This window comes from Peromyscus eremicus, chromosome 5 (assembly GCF_949786415.1).
Source record: "Peromyscus eremicus chromosome 5, PerEre_H2_v1, whole genome shotgun sequence".
NCBI lineage: Eukaryota > Metazoa > Chordata > Mammalia > Rodentia > Cricetidae > Peromyscus > Peromyscus eremicus.
Window position 1 is genome coordinate 102616920 of NC_081420.1, and position 13710 is coordinate 102630629.

The following is a 13710-nucleotide window of genomic DNA, read 5'->3' on the forward strand; positions in this document are numbered from 1 at the left end:
TGCCTGTTAATCCGTTATGATTTATTAGCTGTACAGCAGTAGATCCTCCTCCCCAGCTTTCAACCCCATTACATATTTTATTACAGGTCTCATGTTGGCGTCCTAAAATAATGAAAAATATCACACAGTACAGCTAAGTACAAAAATGCATCAACCTAGAGTCTGATAGCTAACTGATGGCTCTCTTAAAAGCAATACACAGAAGAAAAAAAGTGTTTGAAATCAGTCAGACTGAGGCTCTTTAAAAAACACATATCAACATGTGACAATTCATGTGCAAGAATCACTTTTTAAGTTGGTTTGCTTCACATTATTATTAATAATTTTTTTTTTTTCCAGATCCAAAGTTTAAATTACTGACCTAGTGAAATTTTCTGGCCCAGCTTGCCAGGGCTGCTGTGACCCATTCATAATCAACTCTTCTGGCTTTAACAGAGATTTAAAAAATATAACATTCAGCAACAAACAGAGCAAAGAAAATGTTGATGGGAAATCATAAATGAGAGTTATTTGTTCAAGGTTCAAATGCTGGTTCCATGACCTGGAAATGATGATTTTCCACATGGGTGTCCATCACTAGCAGGCAGCAGGCCCGGTGCCCTTCTGCTACATGATTGTGATCCGATTCCACATCTACACACCACCAAGTCCGTGGTACCTTAATTTGCAAGTAATTAAAATGCTGGGTTTTCTCACACTGCACATCTTTTCAACCTCTTAATTAATGGAAAAGATTAAAATGTAAAAAAGGTTATTTACAAGCTTGACCATACCAGAAACTTTGCCAAGAAAGAGGCAAAGCATTCAGGACAGAAACTGATCGTAGCATGCCATCCTACTGGTGTGCAACTGACTCCGAGCAAAGGGAGTCAGGGAAAAGCAAAAGCAAAAACCAGGTTAAAAGTCTAAGTCTTTCCCAAGTCTGCATTTACAATTAAAAACTCTCTTGGGAAGACCATAGTACTCTGGGAAACCCGTGGCCATTCTGGAGTGGTTTACTAAATCAAGAGAGAGGGCTCAATGTCTCTGTTTCCATCTAAGAAAACTAGTTAGGCATCAACACTGTCCTCAGCACTTACAGTAAACCCTCAGACTTAGTACATTCCATGATTTGCTAACATCAAACAACAAGTTCTAGGAAATCACATTTTTCTAACATCATCCTTGAAGTTTTCGTTCTCAGTATGTTTGGTAAAATGGTGTAAAATTATGCCGTTCCCAAAGCCAAAAGAAAGAAAGAGAAAAATTAAGATTGTGGGCCGTTTAAACACAGCCCTAATAGTCCTGGTGACGAGCAAGGCCCCGTCATCACCGGTCCATCATGCTGAGGATCATCTCGGGTGTGAGGTCTCCATTGGGGGCATCTGTGGTGGCTGCCTGAGCCTCCTCTTCTTCCCCTTCCACAGGCTCAGCATCTGGCTCTTTTTTGACTTCAACTATAATGTTCTCAATTGCACCTGTATTCTGGTCTTCAACCTGAATGATGGCTGTTGCTGGCAAAGAAGAACAGGAACAAAACAAATGGTACATTAAAGCCCCAGAGTATAGGGATCATTTCAGATGCTGACAAGTGAGTGGGATGGCAGCAACATAGAAAGCCTTAGCAGTGATGCAGAAATCAATAAAAAAAAAAAAAAAAAAAAAGCCATGTTTTTGCTAATATTCAGTCATACATAAAAGCCCAATAGGCTACAAACTGTCAAAGTACCAAATACATTCATCTTCAATAGGCACTCCAAATTGCACTTTTAAAATGTTTAGTTTCCCTTACTTTATGAATTTAGGATTTATACTAATGTGAGACGGGGGAAGAAAGTCCAACCCCACACAGCACATGAGTAGGAATACGTCAGTGTATGATATAGCTGACATTTCTGATTCTGTAGGGTTCCTGATTGAATGTGTGTGGATGAAATGAGGGGCCTGGTTCGAGAGCTAAAGTTAACTTCCTTTTCTGTGATGGACATCTAAACATGGGGTTCAGGGAGAACATTTAATAGATTAAACTGAATTTACAGAGAGGAAAGCTGTTTTAAGGAGATCTAGAGACACATGTGAGTAGAGAGTAAGCACCTGTTGCCACCCTGCAGGGTGCCTGAAAGGAAACATACCTCTGGACCAGCCCTTACACCTTCCATTTTTCTTTTTCCCTTTCCCTCCTCCCCATGTAGCCCAGGCCAGCTCCATTCCCTCAAGTGTTGGGATTGTGGGTGATAATACCACTCACAGCTTTATAGGGCAGAATCTCTCTAGATTGTTGAAAAATATTATTTTAAGGTGTGTTACTTTTGTTTATGTTGCATTTGTTTTACTCTGTGAAGCTGTGTTACTGTGCCTGTCTAGAAAACCTGGTGGTCTAATAAAGAAATGAATGGCCAATAATGAGGCAAGAGAAAGGATAGGCGGGGCTGGCAAGCAGAGTATATACAGAAGGAGAAATCTGGGAAGAGAAGAAGGGAGAAGGAGCCAGAGAAGGAAGAGGACTCCAGGGGCCAGGCACCCAGCTACATAGCAGGTCACGGAATAAGATTTACAGAAGTATTGGAAAAGCCCAGAGGCAAAACAAGACAGGATAAATTAAGAAAAGCTGGCAAGAAACAAGCCAAGCTAAGGTTGGACATTTGTAAGTAAGAATAAGCCTCCGTGGGTGATTTATTTGGGAGCTGGGTGGCGGGACCCCCAAAAGAGAAAAACAACACTAGATGGGCACTCTTAGTCCACTCCTTGTTTTATCCCTCATGCCTTGAAATCTGGCTCTCTTCTATCCATAACTGCATCAACTCTGCAGGCGATGGTGACTGGTTGTTTTACAAGCCCTCCCACATCAATAGTGCACCCCACTTTAGGATATTAGCACCCTTCTCTGGACTTTTTCTCCTGGAATCTAACAGGCTTTTAGAGAAAACTTCCTGAGAGTCTGTTTGCCAATGTGACCTTAACTTGTTTTCATGACTTCATTCCCATCTTTACAAGAACACAGACCCATCTGGCTTCCTCAAATGAGGGAGAAGATGCCTACTGAGCCAAGGCAGGCAACTTACGCTGGTTCTGTTTGGGCTGGTTGGTTCTTCCAGGAGGTCGTCCTCTTCTCTTCTTGGCAGGTGGTGGGGCTGGGGCCTGAGGCTGAGGCTGAGGCTGAGGCTCTGGCTCAGGTTCAATTTCTACAGCAGGCTCCTCCTCCTCCTCATTGTCATCCAGATCAGGCTCAGCATTTTCTTCTCAAGAAATCAGAGCACAGGTGATGGGTCAAGCAGAGTGGAAAGAGACAGCCAACAATTAAATGTTTGGAAAGCACCATTCTACATTTTCTTTACTAAGAAAAGGTCTTAGCCGGGCAGTGGTAGAGCATGCCTTTAATCCCAGCACTCGGGAGGCAGAGGCAGGCAGATCTCTGTGAGTTCCGAGGCCAGCCTGGTCTACAGAGAGAGTTCCAGGAAAGGCACAAAGCTACACAGAGAAACCCTGTCTCGAAAAACAAAACAAAATTATTGGGCGGTAGTGGCGCATGCCTTTAATCCCAGAAAAGGTCTTAGGCTAGGCATGGTGGTGCACACCTTTGTCCAGCACTTGGGAGGCAGAGGCAGGCAGACTCTGAGTTCAAGGCCAGCTATGGCTATGTAGAGGGGAAAAAATCCTTTAAAACAGGCTTTTACCAAAGTTTTTGCTATCTGTAATGATAAGGTAAACTGTTCCTGTGCAGAAGTGTTCAACTTATATACTACTCTCACATTTCACATAGGATGCCCATTACTTTTCCCTTTTAACTTTAGTATAAGAATACTGAGTTTATGCCAGGTGGTGATGGCACTTGCTTTTATTTTAATCTTAGCACTTGAGAGGCAGAGGAAGGCAGATCTCTACAGAGCAAGTTCCAGGACAGCCAGAACCACACAAAGAAGCCCTATTTCAAAAAACCATTAAAAAACCACTCCCCTTCAAACCATAGAGACATCTTCACCTTATCAGTTATATAACGAACTACAAAACAGTGCTTAAGCAAATAAACCAAAGACTCCTCTTATTATACAAGAGTAAAGCAGGACCGGGCTCAAGCTCAAGCAGCAGAGATGGAGATGCTGACCTGACTGGACCGAGGTGACTGTGGAGTACATGTGAGCACACACTCACCTGCACGAGAAGGAAACACAAAACTGCAGGTGCACACAAGGTCCTTTTTCCCTGATCCTCTTGCCCCTAACTCCTAAAATTATAGGTGTGAGCCATGACACCTACTTTATGTAGTGCTGGGGATTGAACTCAGGGCTCTGTGCATGTTCTGCAAGTACTGCCAACTGAGCTACATCTCCAGCCTTTGAAACTATTAAATGTAAAGGAGGTAAATTACTAGAGAGAATACAGATAAGGAGTCAGATAACAAGGCTTTGAAGTCTCAAATCTCTTATTTGGTGTACTGACTTGACATACACCTACCCTCCATTTCCTTGAGTAGTATCTATAGTATCCCAAACCATTTATCAGTGTTTGAAGATTAAAGAATGAGACAGTTGCATATGGTAGTATATTTATGCAATTCAGTACCTGAGAGGCTGAGGCAGGAGTTTGAGGCCACTATGGACTATAGTTTATAATAAATACAGCCTTTACTTAGATTGTTCATTACAATATAAAAGTCCCTTTTGTTAGGCTTCACTGTTTCAGTTAAGAGGTGTATCTGGAGCTAGGGAGACAGCTCAGCTAGTCAAGTGTTTGGCATGCAAGCACGAGGACCTGAGAGTTTGACTGTCACTACCCACATTACATTAAAAAAGAAATAAGGGGGGGTTGGTGGCTGGCCCAGTGGTTTAAGGGCACTTCCTGCTTCTGCAGAGTTCAATTCCCAGCACCCACCTCAGGTGGCTCTCAACTACCAGTAACTCCAATTCCAGAGGATTTAATAATTCTGGCTTCAACTGGCATCTGAATTCATGTCACATACCTTATTTCCCACAATATGAAAGATTAAACACTAATAAATAGAGCCTGGAGTGGTGGTGTGTGCACTGGGGAAACAGGCAGGAGTACCCTGGGTCAGACCTGAGCTCCTGCAGACACTAACACGAGCCTCCGCACAATGTAAAAAAGGCTTTTTGACACCAGGAGGCACTGGTGGTGGTGCACTCCTTCAAGCCCAGCACTCTGGAGGCAGAGGCAGGTGAATCTCTGTGAGGTTTGGGGCCAGCCTGGTCTACAGAGTGAGTTCCAGGACAGCTAGAGCTACACACACTGAGAAACCCTGTCTCGAACCCCCCTCCCTTCCAAAAAAAAAAAAAGCTTTTTGGCTTTGAGATATTTTGGAAAATCCTTGAGAGTAACAGAATTTGCTGGTCAATCTCTGCAGATGGCTGACAGACAGACAGAACTTAGTGGGGGTAGGTAAGACTGTATGGCCTTTGCTAGCAGCAGATGGAGTCCAGACTGATTCCAACATTCAGGGAGAAAGAAAAGAGACACTACCTGTAAGGTCCCTGAATGAAACGAGGAATGCAAGACTAAGGGAAGGACTGACTTCAGAAATCTATTAGATCTGTTAAGGGCCGGCAATACCTTCTTCGGAGTCAGAAGAGGAACACAGCAGTAGCAGGAAGGAAAGGAAAGGCCTGGAACGGTCTGTGACAGCAGGGAGTTCTGCAGCAAACGACAGCGCTAGCTAAGCTCACGATTACTGTCAACACTTGTAACTTCTGGGGGCCATCTGATATTCCTTGATGCCAGGACTAGCCTTAAACTTGCTATGTAGTGAGGCTGGCAGCAAACCCCTGCTCTGATCTTTCTGCTGCTTCCACCTCCAGGAGTGTACCACCACGCCTGGCTTTAGAAAGATCACTATTATAAGAGTAATCTTCTTGCCTCTATATCCTACGCATTTTCTGGAAACTGGGCTTCCAAATTTGTCACCTCTAACCAAATCAACAAATGATCCACTTACCACTATCCGAGGAGTCTTCCTTTTTAGAACGCATCTTTCTTTTTCTTCCTCGTTTGCTCTTCTTTGTCTCTCCTCCATTTTCCCCTTCTACACCGTCTGGACCAGCACAGTTATCAGCATGTCTTGCCATTGTATTCTGGCAAAGGAAACAAACCTTGTTTCACACTACTAAAAGAGCTAAGTTCAGACTGGAAATTTTCTTTATTTTAATCAAATTAAAAAAAAAAAAAAAAAAACCTTTAAGGAATCCATAAAGTCCCAAAGTTCTGCTAACTATACTGAACATATTCCTTCCAACCCCATTCAGGGATATGGACAGCATCTTGAGCAGTCAGAGACGGGGGAAAGACAGGAATGGAGTGAAGGAAGCACTTGTCAGAAGACAAGGTTGCCCTCTGCACCCCCAACCCTGGGAGGGGTGCTTAGTGCCTGTAGTCATAGTCAGGGGGTTTCAGGATAGCTGGCTAGTGCTTTCTTGCTAAAAAACAGAGAACAGAAGAGACTCAAGTTAGCTAGAGATAGGATGAAATGCAGATTTCAATCTAAACAAGGAAATGCCTTTAAATCATCAGCCTACTCAAAGATACTGCAGTCCCTATCAATAGAAGGCTCTCCTCATGGACAGAAGACCTTGGGAGAGGGATGGATAACTCTTTCCAAATAGCAAAGCATCTCTACATTTACTACTCCAGTGACAGAAACCACATTCTGCAATGGCAGATCAAGCATGTGATATTAAGAACTATAATGGGAAAACTGATCCTTACCCGGCGTGTGAATGTTTTCCCACACTTGGAACAGACAAAGGCCGCAGGGACAAAGTTGGGGTCATGATAGCGCTTGAAGTGCATGTCAAGGAGCTGTTTCTGGCGGAAGGTCTTGTCGCAGTGGCTGCAGGCATAAGGCTTCTCCCCTGTGTGAGTGCGCTTATGCATGATCATGTGCCTCTCCTGCAAACAGAACTACTTGTCAGAAAGGCCTCAGAGGGTCACAGGACAACTACCCCAGCTGCTATGCACGCACACCATAGGCCTTTCATCTTCAAGGAGTTAACACCATCTGTCATAATGGTGACAGTATATTCAGAGGGATGCAGAAGTGCTCCCCTAACCTCACCACCCCTGCTGGGCTGCTTTTCTAACTTCCCTTGCAGAGTCATTCCAGAGCCAGATTTCTTTCCCTTCGCAAGTCTTAGACACAATACCCATGGGTTTTGTTTTGTTTTTTGTTTTTTCCCAGACATGGTCTCATGTAGTCCAGGCTGGACTCAAATTCACTATATAGTCAAGAATGACTTTGGTTCCTGACTCTCCCAAGTGCTGAGATTACAGACATATGTCACCACACCAGGAAAAAAGCACCTGTATAAAAATTTTAAAACTTTTTACAATATTGGGGATATTATTAGCAAATGAGCCACATACCCCCTCTTCAAAAAAGAAGCTGATGGTGTGCCTAAGATATCAATTGTGATAGAAAGTGCATTAAATGGAGACCCAGATTCCACTAACTGACAAAGAATAGCATCTTTGATTTGGGTAGTATTCCTTATACTGAAATATTCTTAGAAGTAGGTACCAGGCAGGGCTTTAATCCCAGTGCTTGGGAGGCAGAGGCAGGTAGATCTCTGTAAATTAAGAGGCCGGCTTGGTCTACAAGCAAGTTCCAGGACACAGAGAAACCCTGTCTTGAAAAACCAAAACCAAACAACAAAAAACAAAACAAAATCAAACCCAAAAAACAAAACACTCCCCACCCCAAAGCTATATTACTCGGTATGTAAAAGCCCTCTGACAATACCACACATGGACAGAGTATCAATGGCTTTCTAACTAAGACAACACCTACCTGTCTACAAGCATAATCACACTGGTCACACTTGAAGCGCTTCTCATTTTTGTGGGATTTTTGATGCTGGATGAGAGCATAGCGCTCATGAAATACAGCATCACAGTAGCGACATTTTTTGCCCTGCTCAATATAGGAATGCTGCTTTCGCAAGTGGACACCTGCAAACAAAATATAAAGCCAAGTTGAACTTGTAAAAACATAAATATTTCAACGAGTTAATAATATATTTTATTTACCTAAGAAATACTTATAATCCACAGCCTAAGAACATGAGATCAGAACTGAAACACTTGCAGAGCAGGTGTGAGACCCTGGTCCTGTCCCTAGTGTTGTCACCCCTCAGCCTTCCCCAGTGACCGCAGTGCACAAGGAAGCCAGGAAGTGACATCCATAGGGTAAAGCAAAGAAGAGAAAAGTGGATGCTGGCGATGACACCAATGGCACAGCCCCTTAGAGAGATGAGGAATGGTGGAAAGGGGGTCCAAACCAAGCTATGTGTCAGTGACACTGCAATGGGGATGGGGACAGGAAAGGATGGTTTGGTACAAGAACTGGAGTGGAACCAAGGGAACTGATGAGGTCACTAAGACCAAAGGGCAAGAGTAAGAACTAGTATGGTCAGGCCTTTTTTTTTTTTTTTTTTTTTTTTTAAATAGACAGGGTCTCCTAGCTGTCCTCCTATATAGGCCAGGCTGCCCTGGAACTCAAAGAGATATCATGGTCTACCCATATCCTGAGTGCTGGGATTAAAGGACTTCGTTACCATGCCCAGCCTGGGATAGGTTTTAAATCTAAGAGTTTTAGATTTAACTAAAGTTTTAGATTTAACTGCGGGGGTGGGGGTGGGGTGGGGACAAGACAGGATGGGAGGCCAAGGGAAGAAAGTGCTTTAAGAAGAAGAGTGTGGTGTACTATTTGTTTGGGGGGGCGGGGCATGCTGTAAGGAAACCAACTGAAATGAGTAGAATGTTTACTACAGTCCATTTGTGGGTCATTGATCTTAGCAAGCCACTTTACTGGAGCGAAGGTATAGAATGCACATGAAAGGGATACTAAAGTCAGGTCAGGAAAAACTAGAAAGGACATAACTGTTCATTAGGGCTGGCCAGGGGGAAATGAGTTAGACCTAGGGTTAGGATAAATCAGTAAAAAACAGCTTACCTATCACACAAGATGTCCTGGATTTAACCCCCAGCAATGTGAGATGGTGGAGAGAGAGAGAGAAAGAGGAGGGGGAGGGAGAAAGAGAGAAGAGGGGGAGAGGGAGAGAGAGAGAGAGAGAGAGAGAGAGAGAGAGAGAGAGAGAGAGAGAGAGAGTGTGTGTGTGTGTGTGTGTGTGTGTGTGTGTGTGTGTGTGTTGGGGATACAGTTGGAAAAACACATTTTTTTACTTTTAAAATGTTTCTGTGGTATTGAAGACTAAAGTCAGGGCACCACACATACCAAGAAAACACTTTACCACTGAGTTTTATCACCAGCCGCCTTCTTAAAAAAACTTGAGACAGGGTCTCACTACATTGCCCACACTGGCCTTGAACTCACAGAGGCCCAAGTAGGCCTTGAAATTGTTATCCTCTTGCCTCAGCTTCTTGAGCAACTAAGATGTCTGATGTATACCATCAGGCCTTATTCAAAATAATTTTTTTGAGGATAGAAGAGAAATGAATACACCAAGTCGAAAAGAAAAATGAAGGGTATGAGTGCAAAGGTGAACATAATAATGAAAATACTTAAGCGAACAGGAAGTGGGGTTGAGGGTGAAGGGACAAGGCACAGATAGAGCCATACCAACTCCTAAGGGCAGAGAGGGAAGGTGAAGGTGAATGTAGATACAATGAGGTTACAACTAGTTTTATAACAGGAAATTTCACCCTGTTGCCTTTTATCTTAAAAAGAAGGGAAGATTAGGAATTGGAAATTAAAGAAAAGACTTGTCCAGCTCTACTGTAGCATGGTAGGAGGCAAAAGATCTGTGGCACAAATGAATGAATTTACTAAGGATGAACGAGAGCAGTTCTAAAAGAATAACTAGTTAGATTGTTCAGAAGTATGACAGACTAGATTAAGATTATGAATATATGGTATTCAAAGTCATTGTCTATCAAAATATTACTCAGTCTCCCTTTAAAAAACAAACAAAAAACCCAAAACAGAGGGCCACTTCTGTGGACTGGGTTTAATCCTCAGCATAGCAGTAGGGGAGAGAAATACCACATACTTTATACACTCATCTTTGGGCTCACAAAGCCTGGAGTAGGACATCAGGGGTCCTGCTCTATTACTCTTTACTCTCATGAGATCACCTGATTCAAGTCTCACTATCACCAACAAAACAACAACCCCTAAAGATCCAAACAACAAACCACCTGAGAGGACTCAAGGACCTCTGGTGTATATCTATGAGCTTTAGGATCACCACTGTACGAATGCCAGAGTAAGAGATATCTTGCTTACTTCATAGTGTAAACAGATCAAATGTAAACAGGAAAATCTAAACCACAAAAATGTAAGCAAATGTAGAAAATATTTCTAAGAGTATAGCTTAGTGGCAGAGTGCTTGCTTGAGGCCCTGACTTTGATGTTCAACACTTGAAAAAAAAAAGTATAAATAAGTAAAGGAATAAATTACACGTATGTTCACAAAGCAGTGTACTTTGGGCTGAGAGAGCAGACAGAGCGGTATTTATAATTCTTTTTCATTTATTAAAGCAGGGTTCTACTAATTTGGCTAAGAGTAGGCTTAAACTCCTAGAATCAAAGGATTCTCCTGCTTCAGACTTAAGAGTAACTGGGACACCAGGGGTATGTCACTAAAGTCATCTCTTGTCTTCTGTCTGTCTCTAAGACAGGGTCTCATGTAACCCAGGATGGCCTTGAATTCCTGATTCTTCTGCTCCAACTTCCCAAATGCTGGCACTTAACTACTCCTGGCTTCTATATTTCTTCTAGATGATCCTATGTGCAAGCATGGGTTACATTAAAATTCCTACAGATGAATTCTCCCTCTATGTAATTCTGGCTTACCTATGCACAAGAATAGTTACCACCAAACCAATAAAATACTCCAATTATTGAGAGAATATACAAATACTCTTGAAAAACCTGAAGGAAGCTGACCTTAATTTGAAACATATGTTACTTTCTGAACATTTAGAGAATGAAAGCTACTATTACAGGTCTGTTTCCCACTACAGTTTCCATTTAACTTATGTATAATCCATATTCAGAATATATTATCTTGTAGTTTGGCTCCAATAAAGAGAACATATTGGGGAGGGGGCAGTGCATTCAGCTAAGCAATGGCTTTCACTAAGTGGTAAGCCATTCACATATACAAAAGTATGAACTGAAGGTGAAATTTTTATCCTTTTATTTTCATGAATTCTTTATTTGCCTCTAGTAAATCTACTTACCCAAATCACTTTTTCGGGCTATGACAGTGTCACAGTGGGGACAATGAAATTTGGCCACATTTTCTGTGTGCTTCTGCAAAATGTGCATCTTCATGGTACCACTCTGGGTAAACCGAGCATGACAAATATAACATTCATAAGGTTTTTCCCCTTAAAAGGAAATACAGAATGAACAAATTAAATGAATAAATACTATGGCTTAGTTGGTGAGTAGCTGAGTGGCAGATACATAATTAGGCCACACAGAATCTAAGGTCCTACTTCAGAAGGTAAGGCTTAGTGTAACTGTTCGGCTAATGCCTAGCTTCAGAATTAGAAAACAGACCCTATACCTTTGCTCTGCTCAGCTTTCTATAAAGCCTTCCATTTTAGGATCATAGTTCTTATAGCAAAGCTTATCTTAGGGGACTAGAACTATAAATTTTTTGAAGCTGGGTCTTGTCTTGAAGCCTAGGATGGTCTGGCACTAGAGACCCTCTTATCTCAGCCCCGAGTGTGAAGATTATAGGCTTTTGCTATCATCCTTAGCACAAGATTTTCGTTTTACAAAATGATAGTACTCAGGAAGAGTCAGTTAGGTTAGATAATCTATCCAGACTTATTTTGCTTTTTGAAACAAGGACTCATTATGTAGCCCTGGCTAGTCTGGAATTTGCCATGTAGACCAAGCTGGCCCCAAACTCAGAAATCTGCCTGCCTTTTTTGGGATTAAATGTGCGTGCCACCACATCAGCTTCTTTGTTTAAAAATAAATACTAGATTTTAATTTCATTCGATGTCTCCCTTAAAAGAACCATTTTCATGTTACAAAAAGACTCAAACTGATTAAAACTGCTCTCTAGTGTATTTTCAGAACCATCAATTCAGGATATACCAGAGCTTTTCTTTTCTTTTTGGTATTTTTGAGACAGAGTTTTTCTGTGTAAGAATCTTGGCTGTCCTGGAACTCACAGAGATCCACCTGCCTCTGCCACTACCACCCAGCACCAGAGCTTTTCTTAACAGTCTTCCTTCCATTCAGGTAAGCCCTGGGTGCATGTGGCAGTTTACGGGATTCAGTGAAGAACAGCTCATTGTACCAGGAGGGGAGAAGTCCTACCTGAATGGGTTCTCATATGCCTTTTCAGCTTGTATGTGTCCCTGCTGGCATAACTGCACAAACTGCACTGGAACGGCCGCTCTCCAGTATGAGAGCGAATGTGTCGTTTTAATTTGCTGACCTGCAACACGAAAGCAACCGAACTTCTTATACTTGTTAACATGGACTGTAATATGAACTCTATGGTTTAGGCACAAAAACTTAGTTTTGGGGCACTAAAGTCAGAGAAAAAAAAAAAAGTCTAAAAGATAAATGTTTCTTCATTGTAGCCTTTGCTGTACATCTCAGCAATATTTTACTCCAACTAGAGGTAGATAAACGGGTAAGACACAGATCAGACAAATTGTCTTCACTCATAATTGAATTGGGTGATAAGGTACACAATGGTGTACTACAGTCTTTACTTACTAATTGTTTTACCCTGTGGTGGTGGTGGTGGCAGTCCTGAAGAATGAACCCGGGGACTTGTATTAGGCAACATTTCCACATCTCCAGCCCTTCCTTTCATTTCTTTCTTGTATTTATTTATTTTTATTATATGTGAATTACTGTTTTGCCTGCGTGTATGTCTGCGTGAGGGTGTTGGGTCCCCTGGAACTGGAGTTACAGACAGTTGTGAGCTGCCGTGTGGGTTCTAGGAACTGAACCTGGGTCCTCTGGAAGAGCAGTCAGTGCTCTTAACCGCTGAGCCATCATCTCTTTAGCCCCTTCCTTTCATTTCTATCTTTGAAACTTTTCACAAAACTTTAGTAAGTAATTCATGCCTATTTTTATATTAATTTCCTACAAAACTCAACTCCAAGTTCATGTTTTAATTCCCCCACCCTCTTTCCTCTCATTAGTATTTCCTAGACAGGCTGAGATCTAAGAGCCTCTCACTTCTCTTCCTTGCCACTGGCCATGCTTTCTGTCTCTTGGTAAATACTCTATCCCAAACTGTGAGTTTCAAATTTGACTCTAAGAAGTACTTCAAGCATTCATAATTGTCTGTCTGAATCTTCTGGAAAAAAAGTTTTCTGATTTTAAGAGAAAACCTCTCCCACACCCATGAGTTACACATTAAATTCTCCTATTTGCTCAGTGGTCAAGTGACTGTCTCAGCAGCACTGCTCAATCTCCTTCTTCCTCTCTCATTGCCATCCATACCCAGGGCTCCCTACAGGCTAGGTGATGCTCAACCATTCACTTTTGCACACCCACTCCCACACCTACCTGATTACTACATACTCTCATATTCAACAGCACCCATCCCTCATTACATTTCAAATTTTTCTTAACTTGTCATTCACATTTATTCTGCTGGTAAATTTTTGGATCAAATTGTAATCTTCATTTATTCATGCCCTTTGGAAAAATTTGTAACCTTTTCTGTCTAAAGATATCCCAGAAACGGTTTTTACTGTTACTTAAGTCATTTCACT

General features: G+C 42.0%; 1 protein-coding gene across 4 annotated transcripts in view; it reads right to left on the minus strand.

The window, feature by feature from the left end:
* Positions 1–13710, minus strand: part of Ctcf (CCCTC-binding factor) — a 49677-nt gene continuing 35967 nt past the window's right edge. The window contains exons 6-12 of one of the 4 annotated variants that reach the window (XM_059264132.1): positions 12290–12410; positions 11191–11340; positions 7775–7935; positions 6694–6876; positions 5927–6062; positions 3042–3218; positions 1–1487 (exon numbers count right to left, since the gene is read on the minus strand). In XM_059264132.1, coding sequence (XP_059120115.1) covers positions 1309–1487; positions 3042–3218; positions 5927–6062; positions 6694–6876; positions 7775–7935; positions 11191–11340; positions 12290–12410 — 1107 coding nt within the window. In that variant the 3' untranslated portion in view covers positions 1–1308. Of the gene's footprint in view, positions 1494–3041; positions 3219–5926; positions 6063–6693; positions 6877–7774; positions 7936–11190; positions 11341–12289; positions 12411–13710 lie in introns of all 4 variants that reach the window. The other 3 variants (XM_059264133.1, XM_059264130.1, XM_059264131.1) reach the window with 3 other exon arrangements.